At 42.0% G+C, this 19,685-nt stretch overlaps 1 protein-coding gene across 1 annotated transcript in view; it reads right to left on the bottom strand.

Annotated features, from left to right (window-relative positions):
* CREB5 (cAMP responsive element binding protein 5) overlaps positions 1-2,771 on the bottom strand; it is a gene marked incomplete at its 5' end in the record, with an annotated part of 67,711 nt that extends 64,940 nt beyond the window's left edge. The window contains 2 exons of the mRNA XM_009874281.1: positions 405-515; positions 2,645-2,771. Of these exons, the coding sequence (XP_009872583.1) occupies positions 405-515; positions 2,645-2,771 (238 nt within the window). The remainder of the gene's footprint in view (positions 1-404; positions 516-2,644) is intronic.
* Between the last annotated feature and the right edge of the window lie 16,914 nt (positions 2,772-19,685).

Here is a 19,685-nt window from a genome sequence, read left to right as displayed (position 1 = left end):
GACTGCGTACATTCCTTCCACATCAGACGCTTTTTACTTCACTCTTTATTAACTGACAAATTTCTTTAAGCCCAGTTGTGAAGCACAGACACCATCAGAAAACCAGCCAGACCATTTTCTTAAATTCTACTACTTTGCACCAAAATTCCTACTTAACACAGTACAGATCAAATAGCCCACCCTTCACTTCAGTTCCCTCTCACTGAGAGTTCAGCTGGGACTAGGAACATCGTGAAAGTCCATAGACACAAAAGCAATTTACTGGAGCATATTAAAGTAGAGTATAATACATGACTAAGAATGAAGTAAGCAGTGTCTGGCTACATCCCCCACTGTCTCGGCAATAAGTAGGCAAGAACAATGCAAGAAATAAAATATATGTTTTTAAAATTTTCTCTCTTTACCATTTTGGCTTCCGAATGCATTGGGGGTACTTGAGGTGAAGCACATGGATTATTGAGGTTCGGCCCCTGCATCCCCATGATGTTGGAGTTCATTGACATTTGTCGCTCCATCTTTTAACAGAAAAAAAAAAAAAAAGGGCGTTGAAAATGTCTGGAGACATTTGCAAGAATTTACACTCAGTTTCTATTTAAATGGACTCAGCTTTATTTCTTCAAGTCATGACTGGAAAAATAACAATCTGTGTCGTGAATTGCATGTGTGTATGCATGCAGGCGTGTGTTTCATCAGAATCGGCCCTGAAAACTCACAGCCAATTATACAGAAAAGGGTTCTTTACTAAACAAATGTAGCAGCCACCCAGGTTTGCGCTTTTTTGTAATGATTTTCTCCCTTTCAGTATAACAACACTCGGAGTTAAGTGCTTTTAAAAGCATCACTGTATAAAGTTGTGTCTTCCCCTGTCAGTGCAGCCCAACTTAGCTTGTTAAAAACATAAATAAAAATCTACAACCTCGAGTATGTGGAAAACGAGTTCACTCGGACTGCTCATCTGAGAAGAGTTTTCCATATGTCTCATAAGGGAAGCTTTCATGTACTGCTGAGATAGCAAAAAACAAAGCAGAACTCCTCCTGGCTATTCAGACCCCTTCCTGCAAGCTAGTATCTCTAGCCTGGGAGGGAGGGATACAATTCTCACACAAAACCTAATGGCAGTAAGGCCTGGATAAACTAATTTCTGGGAAAAGAGGCAAGCCCCATTAGACTGCTAGTCACTGGTAAGGGTGATAAATTTGGTTATGGTGCTGCTTTCAACCAGAGCTGAGCATCCTGCCTTGCTTTCAGCCAGTCCCCTGAATCTTTGGCTCATAAGAGAAGCTTTTGGCTCCTCCTGAGCTCCCCATAGCAAGGGACCTATTTTTTGTGCCACGTGGTGAGGTACTGGCACCCAGCCTCCGTGATTCCAGCAAGAATGAGTGCTGGGCCTGGAGGAGAGGACAATATCCCATGCTCTGCTAGCAGGGAGAAGCTGCCTCTCACCCTCTCCATGGGGCAGGAGCAGCTCCCACTGGCACCTCCTCTGCAACCTCTTCAGGAGGGCAGTGGGGCAGGGGCCACAGCCCGGGCAGCCAGCACTGACGGGGGCCTGTCTCACCTCCGTGCTCACTTCTCCGGGGCTCTCAGCCAGAGCACACCTGCTTGTCTGCAAGCAGAGCTGCCCAGAGGGCTCCCCAGCAGCGACCCCAAGCCCCTGAGATTACACTGAAGCAGGATGTTTGCTCCGTTTTAGGTTCCTTAGGAATCATGCCAGAAAAAAAACCTACCCACAGTGACAAGTCTTTTTTTTGTTGTTGTTGAACTTCCTGGTCGATATTCCAGAAAAGCCTTACTGACAAGTTACTGATTAATAACTTATTAATAATTGCTCAAATAGCAGCCAAACCTGAATCTTTGTAGCCCGGTGGACTGTCCCCCTTGCTCCAGCAAAGCCAGAACAAGTGGTGCTTTTCTCCCTCCTGTACTCGGTTGCTCCCTGGTTGCCTTCCAAACTGAACATCGTGGAATGAAACAGAAGCTTCCCCTTTCCCAATCCCCTCTTCCCTGTGCCATCTTTACTCATCTCCACTCCCAATCTGCTTAAGTGTTTTATACTGAAAGTGTTGTTAAAATTTGAAAAATTTGAAGCTACAATTGCAAAGCAACCCTTTGTCTCCCAGAAGCTGGGAAATACTCCCATCTCTGCAGAAATGAGTGGAGGATGAGCAGTGATGATGACCAAATTTTAATTAAGTGCAAGTTACCAGGCCAGAAAAGTAAGTCACATTTCTTTTTTTGCTAGCTGGTTATCTCCCACAAACAAGAGGATTACTTAGAGTTCATTGGCAGAAATTATGTACACAGCTTTTCCAGTTTTGCCTAACTTGAGAAAAATCTTTTCGTTCGAGAACAGACATACTGATCTCACCTACATGGCTCCAAGTGAATCAGAAACTGTAGTCTCATGTAAACTGTTTCTAATCACTCTCACGCTAATTAACATGCCATTAAATGCACCAGAAATACTCCTGTGTAAGATGAAGCAGCGAAAAAGGTCCAGCTTCCTTAACTCATTACACTTGAATTTTTTAGAAAAATACAGAAGACTTTCACCTCTGCATAGGTTGAATTGAGAGAAAAAAAAACCTAACCTTCCTTCCCCCCCATAAAATAACTAAGCCCAAACTAAAAAAAAACAACTTACAGGCATGAGTACAGCAGAAGATCCAGGCATGGTAGGGTTGGGCAGGGTGCCAGGCATAGAGGCGGGCATAGGCTGTCTTTGTCGGTTGTGTAGGTGCAGTAGTGAAGACAGAGAACCTGGGACAGGCCTAGGAGAAAAGGAAAGAAAGCTGTCAAGGGCTACGGAGACCAAAACAGTCCCTCCCGTGCCAGCCATTGCTAGGCACAGGCAACTCTAGACAAGCAGGCGCAGATAAGCCAGTCCAGCATTTGTCCTCTCCTGCATAAATCAGTAGAACAGAAAGTTTTCAAGAAACAGATGAATCACCTTCCCTCTCCTATTCATCGGTTAAAGCACCAGTACTGTTCATCTGCTAGAACATGAATGTAAATGTAACAGCTGGTCTCAGTCTACACACCTCTGCATCTCATTGTGTCCAGCAAAAGATTTCTACAGAGAATGCAGGAAAGTTTCCTGGCGTACCACATCAGTGCATTGCTGTAAATTCAGCCCTTGGGAACAAAAATATCTGGATGATAGTTTTGCAGATTATGACAGAAAATGAAACACACTTAAATTAATTTTAAGATTTTATCATCTGTAAATAAATTACTTGAAAACGAGTATTTCATCTCACTGGATATTCTCTTCTGTGGAACTCTACCAAGCCTTAGTCCCAGAAAGAAGGTCCTGACATTACCAGTTAGCATGTCACCAGGGCACAGAAAACAGGGGAAAAAAATAATAAAAAATTAGCAAAATTACATTTAGATCAAACAGCTTGTAAAGGCAAAAAGTATGGACTATAAAAAATCAGAGTGAGTTACTCTGGCAAAAGGAGTTTAAAAGATTTAGAAGGATTTTTCTAAGTACAGCAGAGGGAAAAGAGTGCACGTGAGAAAGCAAGCCCACTCACATAGAAGAATCATAAAATTAATGAATTAAACAAAACAGGGACTACTCTTTGAAAATAGCCTTTAAGAATGTGGTCTTGGGAATTAGTTAGATTTATCACCTTTTTTTAAAAAAAAAAAAGTTCTGAAGCATGTATGAGTTGCTTGAAGTTTGGGGTAAATACAATTTGTTACCTTTTCAAAAAGCATGAAAATAAGAAAGCTTTCACATACAGTGCCTCAACAAACATTGCTAGAACAAGTTAGTACATTAAATCCTCACAAACCAGGATGCTCTGCAGTATAGTACATGGTTTACACTGTTTATTAGGCAGGAGAGATACCCCTAAAGGTATGAGAAGGACTGGAGAGAAGGGAGCGTAGTCCAGGTGCTTGAAGAGCCTCTGCAGGGGGGAGCCTGGAAATAGTCTAAAGATGTTCGGAGCCTCTAAACATCAGGGTTGATCTTCAGCCTTGGCAGAAGCATCCTTTGCTTCAGCGATGAATACACAGCTAGACATGCAAGCCTCAAAATCAAGTTCGGCTGTTCAGGGAAGCAGAGTCATAACCTCAGCGCTGCAAGGGGGAACACAGTAACTTCTCCCACTTGGTCTGAACCGTGTCACACCAAATGACGGGGCTTTACTTCTTGCCCCTCCAACTGTAAGCGATACTGGCAATCACGAATAGCTACACTCCTCCTCTAACTCTAGCTATCACTTCCACTTATCTAATAACAAGCAAAGACGCCAAAGGCTGTGAGCAATAGGTTTCATAGACATCCCGTATGGAGGACACCTCATCCAGACTCCCAAAGCAGAGGTGCTTGTCTCATGGCAACACCAGGTTCTTCTGACCTACAAGTCTCTTCCCTAAAACTCCCCAGTACTTACCATCCTTGGACTTGCAGTCCTTCAGCCCTCTCTTCAATCCCGTTCCCCTCGAGAAACACTTCAGTCCCAACAAATGTCACCTCCAAGTCCTTGCTCTGCCCACTCCCTCATAAGGACACCCCTGCTCCTTCCACTCCACTGCCCTCAGCTGCCCTCTTTTTACCAGCTGCACATGACTGAACCCATCCTTTTGTCTTGGTTCTCCAAGCCTGTGTTTAGAGGGATGTTTTAAAAATCCTCCCAGACACATACAGTACTTATTCAGAAGGAAGAAATAAAACACAAACAAAACAACAACAAATGTATCTTGGATACAAACAAAAAGCTCTTCCTGTGTCTGTCTGGTTATCTACTGATGGAGGAATATGATGTAGTTTACATCTTCGTATCCCTCCAGAGAAACTTATGACAATGTCTCCCAAATATGTGGTGTAACCCTGAGAGGGTGCAAGAAGAGCTGTGGGGAAGCATGAATCAGCTTCTGGGATAGGGGACTCTATGGTCAGCTCAGCACAAAGCTAAACCTGGGGAGCTATGGAGATGGTGTAAGTGGAATGGATGTAGTGCAGGAAAATTGAGATCAGAAAATAAAGTACATTGTCCCTGACCCATCCTACTCTCCACTTAAAACACAGCTGCTCCATGTACCAGCACTCATTCTACACTCACAAATCGTTGGTACAGGGTCAAAAATAGCACAAAAAGCAGATTCAGTGATCCTTCGAAAAGAAAAAAGTGAGGAAATACAAGGCTGAATGCAACAAGAACGATCTCAGTTTGGTTTCCAGAGGCTGTGGTGACCCCCACAAAGAGAGTCCACTTCCCACCAGCCCAGCTTCACCCCAGCTACAGTCCTGCAGAGAGCAGCAGACCACAAGCTCAGAGAGGTCTTCTCTAAGTCATAAAGTCTGTGCCACAGACACCAGATAGAAGGGCTGAGACCCCCAGGCTGTGGGGGCTGCGGAGCAGAACAGAGTGTGCTGCAGCCCTGCCAAGATCACACTCTGGGTCTCCTCCCAGGAGTGTGGGCAGGGAGGAGTGGGCAGGAAAGGAGAAAGCACTGATGAACTCCCACCCCTGTCCTGAGACAAGCTGATGTCCGGAGATCTAGAGCCCTCTGGGCCCACTGGCTTAGACGCAGCCTACGGAGACCATGCGGGCGAACAGGAGCAATGCATTCAATAAAAGCACCACGTGAGTTTTCAGTTGGACCAAAGTAAAACAAGCAACATGACAACAGCCCCCTCCTCTTTGTTCATTCTGACACTGTCCCACACACAGACCCTTTGTACAATTCATCAGTTTCATAATAAGCTCAGGTGTTAGGTTGTTTGACAGAAACTTATTTTGGCCTGACCTATGCATTTTGTGCAAGAGATTCTCAAAGGACTGCACGGTTTGAGTCTTGCTTATATGTTTCAGAGCAAAAAAAATTTCCAAAATTGCTTTAATGAGTTTGGGAATATGGGACTTGGGCAAAAGGGAATTATTGGTATTTATTAAAATGGAAAAGAAGCTTCCTCGCTGTCCCCAGTTTCACCTTTAATGCTCCTTCAGTTTAGGGGTCTGTATATGCTTTACACTTAGCTAGAGGAAAGATATCCTCAGTACTTCACATATTTTTTCTTGCTACACTCTTGCTAGCCTGTTCCCAAGTGTGTTTTTGCAAAGAGGTGCAGAGCAGTCAGAGAAACCTTGTGCTTCAAGGTTGACCCTCTTTGTCAAGAAGTCTGCACCACTCCTGCCACCAGTAAAAGTGCTACATAATGCACACCAGATCCTGCTCCCCACTGGGGAAAGCTGACATTGGCCAGTGCTCAGGGATACTTCTATTGCTTCCACATTGAACACAGGTCATCCATTAGCATGTGCTCGTGCACGCTTTCTTACACAGAGCTCAGGGAACATGTGTGGCACAGAACCATGCAAGCTGAGCTACTCAATTTGTCTTAAGACATTTCTTCTCTTTCCAAGGACAACACAATCTCTTTTGTTGTTGCTTTCTATCCTGCAGCAAAGAAAGTCAGTGAGAGTTTATAATTGTTATTTTTAATGTTGTACACGTTGACTCTGCTCCTCTCTTCGTAAACGCTGATGAGGTGCTGCCTGAAGCCTGTCAGTTAATATTGCTGACTGAGGGATTTTAATTCCTTGGCACCTGTGTTCCTAAATAAACAGGGTTATTGGGCAAACAGCCCACAAACAAAGGACAGATAAGATAGAGAACTGGCAAGGGCTCAACCTCTCTGAAAATCTGTCTATCGGTGTGTTTTTTCCCAAATCTAAGAACTTTCACTGTGTTCCAGCAGGACCCTGCTGTTAGACATGATGGGGTCTCAGTCAGCACTTGTACACTATCTCTTTGGGCATGTGTAGCCTGGATGGATAGCATTACAGTGGCTTAGTAAAATACCACGTGTTAGCCAAGCTGCTGCGACTGACCACGTTGGCTCCCCTCCCTCTGCAAGGTCCCGCTAACACCATGAGTCATCCTTACTAACATTTAAACAGATGGGCGGTACCCTGCTAAGCAACGATGACTCGATCATGTTCCATCATATGACTCTACCCAATGATTAAAGATAATGCCACTAATGTAATCAAATATCTACAATATATACTTCACTATATGCCTTTTGATTAATACCAAATATTCTGTCTGCTATGATGCAACACCCATCTGACCCAGTTTTCTAGACTGTCTGATGACTAAACGCTACATCCATCTATTAGAAGACTAGGCTTCCCTTTACTTCTAGTCTTCAAGGACAGTTTCCACAGATGACAATTTGCTGCTGAGGCCTCCTGGGATTTGGTTCATACTGACCTACACCATTCAGGGCTATGTGCAGGAGAACTGACACTATTTAAAGCATCACTGCAGTATGTTTTCTATTATGGTAAAGCACTCTGGGTCAGTAGGTCTTACCATGACCTCTCTCCTGCTCCTTACTCTCTTGCACATAGCATTCATACAAGGTCAACAAGAATACCTTCACCACAACTCAATTTGTTCTACTTTAGTTAGCTCTGGTATGGAAAAAGTAAAGCTGTAAGTATATAGAGTTGGGCTGGAGCAAAGGAACTCATCTCTTGGCTTTCTATGGCCTCCAGACCCAGCGGGCTCGCACAGGAGCAGCCCACAGGAGGCCAGTTGTGCTGTGGCAATTTGCCGTGTCGGGTCAGCATTGCCTCAGGGATTTCTGCACCACGCTCCAGTTACACAACGCAGACTTGCCCAGACTTTGATCATTTTTATATATATATATGTATGTACATATATATATATACACATTCATTACAACAGTGCCTAGAAGCCTTAGTTTAAAAACTGCAGGTGAGGTCCTGCCTCAAAAGTCTTACAGACCAAAGATAAAATGAGGGAGAGTGAGTGGAAGCAATAGGTAACACACAGGTGAATAAGGCAGCAATGGCAACACTACGATTAATGTAATGGCAAGCAACCATTGCGTATCAACAGCCTGGATCTTTTCAAGATACGTCAGTATGTGCATGTGGTTTGGGTGGCTTTCAGGCTGAAGCACCCAAATAGCCTACCAGGGTAAGGAATGAGCATGGTTGGCTACAGCCTACCTTCTGAATGCCTCACTGGCAACCAGCTATTGTCTCAAACTTTTCACTGCCAAAAAGTAAGTTCACTGGAGCACGTGGTTCTCCAGACCAGCTGTGAACTGCTTCCACTGAGGCCAGAGTACCTGACCCAGGTGTTGCCCTTGGCCTTCAATATTTGAAAAATTCAGTCAGAAGGCAAAGATGTGGAGGGGATGCTTTCACCTCAGAGAAATGTACTGACTGGAGGGATTGCCTCACTTACTGCTGGCCTGCTGTTGTTTGATACACAGTGCCATTATCATTCCACAGTGTCTATCAATCCAAGGGTAGCTTTCCTCACTCTTTGAGGTGCTCCCTCTCCCCCAAAAGTAGGGCAGTCCTCTCTCAATTTATTCATTTGTCATTCAGAGGAAGAAAGAAAAAACAAACACAAAAGAAGGTAACAATAAAGCACCAGACAAGTACTTGGAATACCTCACATAGTTGCAGGGACTTCACCTGACCTGCCCTATCCCATGTTTAATGATGTTTTAATCACAGCATCACCAGAGAGCCAAGCTTTCCAAGGAGTGGGAGGTTTGTGTCGCCAGGTTTTTCGGAGAGCCAAACCATATTCAGGGGAAAAGAAAACTGGCACCTAAAATTAATGGCTCCCTGCCAACCTAGTAAAGATCCTTGTTTGTATTTCTCAGACAATTCAGACATCTGCATGATGTGGGTAGATTATCATTATCAGTAGCAGACATTTATACTGTAGTGGTGCCCAAAGGTCCCAGTCCGGACCGGGACCCCATTGAGCCTGGTACTGTACAAACACAGATAAGAGACAATTCTTACACAGTGTGTTTACAGTCTAGAGACACAAAACAGATGAAAAGTAGGAGATGGAGATAGAACACACAAGCAAATAAATATGCTAAAGAATTGGAGACAGTTTAGTGGCACTCCTCTGGTTGCTTTCTTGTTTCTTCGTATGTTTTTTATTTCAGTCGTATGCTCAGAAATTACAGGACTGAGGAAGTTTGCAATAGGAAGGGAGTAACTAAGATTGAGACACAGGAAGGGCAATACTCTAGAGAGGGAAAATTGTGGCTCATAACTTAGAGGATTTGGGGATCATCCAGACAAAGCTATGCTTTCTGTAGAGATTTCTAAACAGAGTGTGCATATATATTTTCATACATGTGTTATGTTAAAGCATTTTCTCATTGTTGGACAAGATGAGATTTCAGCCTGGGAAAGAAAAACTAGCTGATGGTAAAGGCACTGGTAAAGTGAAAGTGATGCTTGACACTGCAATGAGAAACTAGAGGAGTGCGATAAGATAAAGGTAAGCTGTGAAAAGTCTAAAAGACAAGAAACTTGATTCAGAAGTGAAGGGAAAGCCCACGTAAGTGAGGAGAGCTGGCATAATTAAGATAACAAGCTACACACTGGCATAGAGGTAGAAGGAATTCAGCAACAAGCATCACAAAAAGAGCAAGGTGCAGCATACAGATAGGAAACCATACAGAAAAAGTCAAAAGCAAGCAAAGAGATGTTACTTCTCAATCCACATATCCTCTGATGTGATGTGAGAAGCATCAAAATGCATCAAAAATGCATTCTTGCTCCCTTGCTTTAATTCACAAGGACAGAATATCTAATTGAAGGGAAAGAATAAACTCCTCCCCCCCCCAAAAAAAGAGGGAAAAAAGACAAGGAGTGGATGGATATATGTACAGTAAAATACTATAAATTTAGGGGGAAATGTCCCAAAATTTTGTTAAGAATATTATACTTTTTATCCAAACTTGTAGGAGAAAAGTGCCACAAATCAGCAGCCCAACTACTGTATTTAGTGGGCCAAACACTATTTAAAGATTTAGTCAATGATAAATCTTGCCTTTAGAAACTCCAATTGTGCTAATGCCACCTATATTTCCTGAACACATGTCTAAGGAACCTCTGCAAATTCAGTATTAGTACAAGGACCAGCAGGTCCTTGGAAGCCTCACAGAACCCATTAACATTTGCCTTTTAGCTCTTACAGGTCTTAGAAACTGCTGGTTTCAATCTTCCCTTCCCTCTAAATATTTTACTGGGTCTTATTGCCTGACCCATTACAAGAAAAATAAGAAACGCTAGAATGGTTTCTTATACTATAACCTCTTTGGAGAAGTTTATGTTCTGCACAGTGTTATGCACGCAGCTGGAACTCACAAAGGATATGTGGAGGATAATGGCATAGTTAAAGCAAAACAAGGAAACACTGCGAAAGGCAGGTTCAAGGGATTATAAAGAACTAGCTTGTATAAAAACACTTTCTTGTAATAAAATAAACAAAAGTGGGATAAAAACAAAAAACTGCAGCATAAATATGAGCTTATCATAAAAGCAACCAACAACGTCAGACTGATTCCACTGTTGTCAAGGTCTCCCAGCTCACACAGGACCAAGCTTAACTTTTCAGGAAAACAAATGATTTTTGCATCACCACAAATAAAGGTGTATCAATTTTCATTGAAGGAAAAAAGTAACAATAATACACAAATGTATCAAATGGCAGCTGACTTAAAACCAGGAATAGTAACAGCATTAAAGCTTACACAAACACTTTCTAACTTGTCTGTTCTTCTTTAGGGTCAGGCTTAAAACTCCAGCCTGGCAAGCAAATTCAAGAAGACTCGAAAATGTAAGGCTCATCGAGGAAAAATGTCAACAGGTTAAACAGCTGGAAGGAAACCTAACCCCAGCATCCAGAGAAAAGTGACAACACCAAATAACTCTTCTGTCAGGTTTGTGCTAGCTAAGGATGCTGGAGCCTTCATTTGTTCAAGTGACGCCATTCCAAAACATGTTGCAGCAGTGCCAATGGCTTTCATTTGACCTTCATAACTCTGCATCTGAAAAGAATAGGAAGTCAAAAAAGGGATGGAGAAAAAGCTCCTTTAACCCTTGAAGGGTTGAGAGGGTATTTGGAGAGCTATCCATGAGTACTCAGTACTAACAGATCCTTATACTGTAAATGTGGTAAAAAATTTTCACAAAATTCTCTATTTACCCTTATTATTTGGACCATTGCAATTTAGAAATATTAAGATAAAAGAGCTTTGTAAACCATGCTCTATAATAAAAAATGAAAAAGAATCTTTTTGAAGTGATTTATTTTTCCTTTTTTTTGTTCTTTTTTTTTTTTTTAACCTCCCAAACAAAGCAGAAGTTTGTCTCTGAAAATAAGACGGTGAATTACAGCAAAGTCATGAAAACAAAGAACCAACAGTTTCTCCAGTGCAGGCTTGTTACCATGAGCTAATAATTCCAGACTTTAAGCAAGCTGAGCCTCTTTTTTAATAACTGCATGCCTCTAGGCAAAGTATTTCTACTAAAAATTATTGAGGCATGGAACAAGGCAAGGTGTGTGAGCTAATGTTGGATTGTTCAGTTACTAAACCAACTCCTATAGCAATGAGCCTGCTCTGAGCTGACAGATTATTTCTCTGTATACACTTGTATAAACACACTGCTTAAGGTCGAAATCTGTGTAAGCTTTCTTTTCAATTAAAATGTCAAAGATGACAGCACTTGTTTTCACTGTCCTCCACAGGATGATGGATGCCACGGCAGCAGTTTCATGCCCCTGTGTTTCAGAGATGTTTGCCTGCCTGGGTGTCTAAGAAAGATGTACTTGCTGATCTTGCCATACGCCTGCAGGCAGACAGAACTGCTATGGGAACTTTGTGCTTCGGATGGCTTAACATATCTTGACTTTTCCTTCCCCAATGTCCCGCCCCATCTAGTTAAAGCGGGAAGGTTTTTGTGCCCCAAGAGGCTGGGAAAAGGGTCCTGAATTAAAACACCACATTGCTACTTAAGTGACAGGATTTAAATCCCAGGCTGGTTTCTGATCACGGCCAAGTCACTTCAGGCACCTCACTCAGGTCCTCATAGGAACACATTTCCTGTGGACAATCAACAAAAAGACACAGTGCATCCCAAAAGGCATTTCCAGCACTTTTTTTTTTTTAAAGATTAAAATCGGATTAATCTGAATCTTTAAAGTTTTTCAGCTCCCTGCCTATGAAAATCAGTAAAACTTTATCCTTCAGCTTCTCATTCATTTTTGTTAGTCCAGAGCTTGTACAAAGCCAACGACAGCGGCTCAAAACATTGCTGGGTCTCAAGACCATGTGGCAATACAACCCATCGCACACATAACCGTAACACTACAGTTGGACCTGGAGCACCAATTTGGTCATATTTTTTCTAGAAGATTGACTAATGAAAACAATCTCAGTGAGAGCAAAACACTCACTGGCAGATTCAGTCTGCCTAACGCTGACAAGACACAACTGTGCTGTATGGACTAGGGAAAACAGAGTTTGTCCACTGTCACTAGTGAGGAAAACAAGTAGGTATGTACATCTGAGATTATTTATTTATTGAGATTTAAATTCTACCCTCAATAATAAAAATGCTATAAAAGCAACATACACTGTAGAAATCTTTAAGAAAGGTATTACATAAGAAAACAGAAAAAACAGTTTCTTAAACAAAATAGCAAATAAGTAAAATACAATATTAGAGGCTTGGAAAAGTCTCAGATGACATATGACATGAGCAGCAGACCAAAATCCAGCTCTTAATTCTATCCTTTAACAAGAATACTATAGAGATACTTTGTGCTTATTAACGCTCATTTCTTCCCTAGTGCTTCTGCCATCAGCATATGCTCCTGCAGTGCTGAGCTCTCTCTGTGGCCCAGAGGAAAGTCAGCACTTGTGCATGGTCCACCACGGTCACCGCCCTGAACGTGATCGGTGTCTCAGAGTTGCTCATTGTTTCAGTAGGTGGCAGTGGGGGAGGAGGGAGAGGAGCACATACATGAGGGTGTACTCTCAATTACCTGTTTAGCAAGTCACCTCCAGGTGTAAAAATATCTTAGAGCTGCCAAATAGCTATATATCTTCAGTGACCCTCTTCCCACCCCCAACCCATTTCACTGATTCCTTTCAAACTTTCATCAAGATCAAAATGAATAGATGCCATTTCCTGGGAGGAACCTTTGCACACGTTTCATCTCTTAAACATGCTAAAAATCCCAACTGACAGCTGTATTAGTACAAATGATGAGAAGTACGGGGAAGAGGTGAATCGCAAGGCAGAAAGAACAAAGTCGTGGAGAACTGCTGCAGCTGTACTTCAACTGAGATCAGCCCCGAGCCAGCGTTGTCTGCTCTTATTACTTCAAGAGCTCTCGTTGCCTTCTCTGCCTACATCTCAATGGGAGTTACCACTGACTGAGAGCATCAGTTGAGCAAACACATCTACAGTGGGTTATTTTTATGAAGGTAAGGCAAGTTTCACCAAAGGCTGGAAATCATATTAGCTGCTACTTGCTAATAAAGGCCCCAAAACCAGCCCCCTGAACAGTGTTCTCCAGAAATGCCCCATGGCAATGACAGAAGTACCACAGGTAGGGGCTGCTGGAGATTTCACTGACACTTAGATGCCGACACAGGCCAGCAAATGTTTCCAGCAGCGTGTAAGGGGAAGAAGTGGTAGTAAAAGCCATTTGTCCATTCATGTGCAACGACAGATACATGGGAAAGTTTCTCTCCCTACGCATGCATGCACACTAAGAGAGACAGCTAAAAAAGAGCAGGCATTGAAAAAAGGTTATTTTATTCTTGCAACAAAGTGTACATTGTTGTTGTAATTTCCAGTTACTATCTGTGCCCACTCCTTCCCTTTTAAGTACTGGTTTGAGCATGAACCTGCAGCTAATTTTGAGGTTGGAGTTCATTTGTTTTCACATCAATGCAATTAATTTCCACTGGAAAATGCATCTCAGGCATTCAATCAAAATAGGCCTAAAATAATTCTGAAAAGCTCATCTGTCTCCAATCTATATAATGTTTTAAAAATTGGATGCATGCCCTGCAATAACATTGCACTTCAGAAAGCTTAAAGCTCTAAACTTGAGGGTATCAGTTACATTGAAACTGCAGTAAATTAAAACATCCAGTTTCTGGTTTGCATTGATTTATAAATATCGACAAAACTACTATTGCAGTCATTACCACTTTGGGTGCTCCGAGCTGAAGTTTCAACAGTTCAGGGTTATTTTCATTCTTACTGTGGCTACAGTAGCCTTTCAAGTTACAGATCAAATTCCAGATAACATGTAAATCCTAAATCTTAGTTTTAAAAATATGCATACAAACTAGCCAATACTAATAATAAAGAGCAGCAAGTCTAAGTGGTCAGTAATGTCAGGTACCAAGCAGATTTCTTTAGACTCTCCAGCTTAAAGCAGAAAGGATACTTACTATTACAAAATGTTTTAAATAGAAGCAAGTGAAAATGGGATAAACTATTAAAAGGCAAATATCTCTAGGTTTTTTAACTGGGAATTTGTGGTTCTCTTTTGAATCATTCTTTGGAAGGAGAGAATCAGAAGCATAATCAAACCTTTTCTCCTAAAGAGTTCTGCACAGTAGTCTACCTGGTGACTTCAAAATGTGCTTGTTTATGAGCAAAGTATCACTGAGGAAATATAAACCTGAAAAATAAAGAAAGCTCACAAGCTGTAACCCAGTTAACACAATAATTTGAGAAAATAATAAGAAAAGCATGAACATATCAACAGCAATAGAGCCAATTCTCAATGGTGTACAACACGCTGCTCTGCCAAAGACAATGCATTTAAACCAACTGGGAATCTCACTCATACACACACATGCACGCACACTCCATAAACACATAGTCTATAACATGCATTACATCTAGTTGTAAAACAAGCTTTGTCACTCATCTATGTCTTATGCATGAAACAAAAATCCCCACCTTACACCTTGACATCTGTGGACTACCACCGAGTAATTCCTCCTGACCCCTGGTGGTGATCAGGTTATGAAGTGAGGCAGGAGGGTCACCACAGTATTCACAGCATCTCTCCCAAAGCACTGGCCAAATTCAACCCTTCCTGCTCTTCTTGATACCACCACTGAGGCCAATATGCTGATCTACAATCCAGCTTTCCACTAGTCTTTGCACTCATCATATTTGCCTTGTGCAAGCATGTACAGCACGGTTGAGAAAGACAAAGTGAGGTTGAGTTTACCATGGCAGATGCTCTTTTGGGCATTAGCTCTTGCTACTGATGTTCACAGGAGCGCTGCTAATACAGTCATTTAGAACATGATCAGATCCAAAAATAAATGTATGACACCTATGAATCTGTTTGCCCAAATTATACCCCAAAATGCTGACCTACATGTGTTATTGATACACTACTTTGCACTAAGTAAAACTTTATTTTACATCTTTACCTTCCGATTTGTACTGTTGTTTCTGGTTTAGTGTTTCACAGCTGTTTGGTTTTTTTATTTTTGTCTTGAGAGACATGCTGTCTTAAAGAGGAAACATTCTCCCAAAGCATCCACTGCACCAAATTAAAGAGCTTAACAGTCAGTAGTCAGTCACGCAAAAGCTCAGGTCATGCTGTCAAGTTCCAAGAGTCGGCAGTATGAACTAACACACTGTTAACTGTTTCTTTCTGATTATTTATTTCATGTCTGTAACATGAACTGTAACTGTTCATGCGTGCTCAATGAATAGTTTTGGTCTGCAATGTTTCTGTTTTCCTCCTCTTTTTTTTCCTTTGAGAACTCTTGCTAAACCAATGCTTCAGCAGAGTCAAAATCTCTATTAGTTGAACTTGAAACTCTGAAGGTACTGGATATTTTTTAAGATTTTGCACCTCACATTTTTCAGCATTAAAATTTATCAAGGAGGAATCATCTTGCAGAAATATAGTTTAAAAAGACCAGGCTGACCAGGCTAGAAGGACCTTTCTAGCTGCATCTGCACGGCTGAAGTAATGTCACTTGTCTAGACATGGCTTGAGCCTCCCGTAGACACGCAGGTCTGAGAACAGCCCTTCCAGGAACATGAGCATCATTTCAACGCGTATTGACTGCCCCACGCTGCACAATCAGGCTCCAAAGCACTGTTTTTCAGAGAAGTGCCACTATAGCCATCGGAATCAACTGCAGCATTTGCGTTAAGGGTTTCCAGATTTAATCTGTGGGAAGGGGTACCCTGGAGCTGTCAGTGGAAGGCCTCTGACAACATAATTTGTTTCTCGTGCTGGCCTAACAAAGCCAGAGCATGCTGACATTCAAGAAACACGAGTTGGATTGGGTATTTTTTTTTTTTTTAACTGTTTGCTTGGAGCTCTTGGGAGGGCAGAGGAGAAGGACTGTCAGCTTAGGAAGGGCAAGAGGCAGGAGGAGGAGGCTGGAAAGGAGAACACATGCCCTTTGATAGACGTCTCCTATAAAATAAGCAAAGTCTTTGTCACACACATACCTTGAGACACTGATACAGTGCAGGTGAACACGTCAAAAAATGTTAACTTTACCTAAACAATGAAGTGGCAGCTCCATTCAGTTTACAATAACATCAGATCTACTTGATTTGGCCCACAGGGAGTCAGATATTTGACTGATCTCGTTAAAATATCTCAGCAGTCACATAAATAGGCTCGGTCAAAGCCTGTTGCATCACCTGCATTTATTTTTTACTGTTAATATTTAGCAATGTAAGAAAGATACAGATCTGTGCTCTATACACTTGCCATCTCCAACAGTATGATCTCAGCTCAGAGAGCAGCAGGAATTTGCACAGCAGTGAGTATGGCCAGTTTCCAGGGGTCGGAAGCCATGGCTTACTCACTCTGCTCTGTGTTTTCTGTTGTTGTTCTGTTTCTTTTTCTTCCTTTTTTTCTTATTTTTTTTGCTTTTTTTTTCATAGAAGAGGAAAATATGATGAATGTATAGAATGGTTGCAAAGTCAGATTGCAGGTAAGCATGGTTTTCAGGGTTTTTTTCCTCCCGATCTCTCTGTTTTTTGAAGCATGTATTCAGCATTGGTATTAGTCTACCAGGATAGTAAGTCCTTAAAATGGCTCATGCCTAAAATTTGATGAGAAACGGAGTGTTTAGGAATAATGATTCAGATGTGTACCTTTTAGACCTACATGGAAAACTGCCTTTATCTCTTTCTTTGTGGCAACAAACCATACGAACCAATAACATTATAACTCGTATAAATCTGGCTCAGTCTATGTAGGATATGTAACAAAGGTAATTTGTGGCTGAAGAGAAGAAAATGCAGCCCATATATATGCAAGACACTTTGCATTTGGCAGACACATACAACCAGCTGTTTGTTCTTTAGCTTGTGGCTATACATCTACTGGGACATCCCCCACCCCTGTAAACCTTGCTTAGCTCCTGGTCTTATTTCCACTGTAGATTTAACCCTAAGCCATGGATAAGCGTAGTGTTCGAGGTTTAACGTTAAGTGTCATTTAGTATCATTTCTGACATCTCCACACGTTATAATGAACTTCTTTTTCACAGGGGACTTGGGATCTGATTTTAATTTGTGGTAGGGTTATGGTCACAATAAATGTCTATTTCAGATATTCATGAGAAGTCTCTAATGCAAATGGAAACAGAAAGTGGCTGTTTTCTTGTAGTTTCAAAGCCATGGATGTAAAACACACAAGACAGATCTGTTCCACATGCAAACCCATTATCAACCCACTGTTGCACCCTGGCTCCTGCCCTGGCAGCAGACACTCCCATGCCGAACAGTCTCAGTGGGTTTTATAGCTCGAGTAATAAAAGAACAGGTTATGAAATCTTTAGCACCTCAGCTGAGGCTGCCACAGGGATGCCCCTCCGTGTTCGCTGTGAAACGTGTCTTTGGCAGCTGCATCCTAGAAGCATATTTGGATGTTGTTTCTCCAGTATCGCCACAGAGAGAGAAAGAAGTAAATCAGTATTCTCATATTCTGAATGTCAGTCTGGGGGAGGTCAAAGTCTCTCTGGTCCACTTCTAGGCTAATTCCCCCCGTTTACACATGCCGAATTCTAGGCATGAAGACCCCTAGGAAGCCCAGATGTCTATAATCACACTCCCAGCCCTTCACAGTCGGCGCTGCCAAGGACCTGGGCCATGCCTAGGGAGACTGGAAGAGACTTCAGCTTTGTCAAGCACCACACGTTCCAGCTCCCATCGTCCCACAGGCAGCCACCGCTTGCGGTGCTTCAGAGCAGCCCAAATGCAGCTGAGGGCTGCCCTCCCTTTGGCTGGAGTCCTGGCTGGGGGTACAACACACAGCCTTTTGGCACTTTCTCCTCTGTAAATGCAAGCCCAGGTGAAACTGTGTCAGTTCAAGCAACTGAAGTTAAACTTGCTTGATCCTCCACAGGAGAATCCACATCCTCAACAGAAAGAAACAAAATCCATTGCTGGTCACTAAGCAAAGCATCTAGTGCCCTCTGGATGTTTCTTATTCCAACCCTGAGACCCTTCTTGCAAGGTTCAGAAATACTTGTGAACCTAGCTCTAGCAAATGAGCAAGGTAGCACAACCCTGATCTGGCTCAAGGACAGTTAGTGGCCCTAAATATCTGAGAATCCCAATCTGAGAAAAGTTGTGCAGCTCGTAGGAGCACCAGGTGGGGAGGGCAACTTGTTGGATGCAGTGAAATTTTACTAACTTGATTCACCCAGGGATCTGGTCCACCAGTATTTGCAAAATTGAATTAAGCCAGTTTTATTAACTGCACCCAAAGAAAGGACCCGTGTCAGGTTCCTGAGCATTAAGTAAAGCTAGCTTGTGCTGCTGTCTTTCTGAATCAATGCACCAGGTCATGATTTAAGTAATTGAGGCACTGGGGCTTTTTTTAAAGCAGTGAAAGTAAATGTGATATAAAAAACACCACAACAGAAAGGAGAACTTAATGTAGTAATGAAAATCACTTACCCTTAATCATCCCTGAGACAGTGTTTTTACAATGCTACTTGATTTATTCAACTAGCAAACATGCCTCCCTTGACTTTTCTAATAACAGGCCATTTTAGCTATGCCTGTTGGGATTTGAGTTTGTTTTTTTTAATCATCATCCGAAGTGCCTTATTTAAATGTCTTTGATGCCTTTTCTTTAAAAGAATTTGCTAAAGCAATAAATCCTACTTATTTGCAAAGAAGATTAAAAAAAAAATAAAAATCCAAACAACCCAAAACATTACTAGGAAAGTTTGCAAAAATAAGAGCTTCGGTCAGAGGTGTGTAACCAGTGTTGCATATTTCTGGAGTGCATGATTGCTTGAAGACATACTGAAGCCTACATTCATCGCTGCTGACAAGCAGGTCACTTAGTGTATGAGACTGTATGAAACGCTGGTTGCTGTGTGATGTACGATGGAGCCCTTACACTAAATAGGAAGGACTGTAAACTACCTGTGCTCTGCTGAGCAGCTCCGTGCTTCCTCTCACATGGAAGGGCCTCAGCTTTTGGAAAAGCTGGACAATTTCTTCAGTGAGTACACTCTTGTGACACTGAGGCTAGCCAGACCACAAACTATTTTATTATGTTGTGCAAAAAACCTACGTGCAAAAAAAATCCCTCTTTAATTAAGATAGAGCAAGCAGCACTGCAGTTGTAATTACCTTGGACTGCTTTACCCACGGGCATAATGAAATAAAATTGGGCTCTCTATATTTTTGTTTTAAAACTAAGTAAACCTAAATTAATTTATTCAACTCAAACCAGACAGGTTTCTCTTTAAAAGGAAGGCGTATATAGTTGGAGGGGCTGGTGCAGGAGGCAGAGTGACATGCAATGATGACTGTGAACTGCAA

This window comes from Apaloderma vittatum, unplaced genomic scaffold (genome assembly GCF_000703405.1).
Source record: "Apaloderma vittatum isolate BGI_N311 unplaced genomic scaffold, ASM70340v1 scaffold10420, whole genome shotgun sequence".
Lineage (NCBI taxonomy): Eukaryota > Metazoa > Chordata > Aves > Trogoniformes > Trogonidae > Apaloderma > Apaloderma vittatum.
The sequence above is the reverse complement of the archived record's forward strand: the minus strand, read 5'-3'. Positions and strand labels throughout refer to the sequence as shown.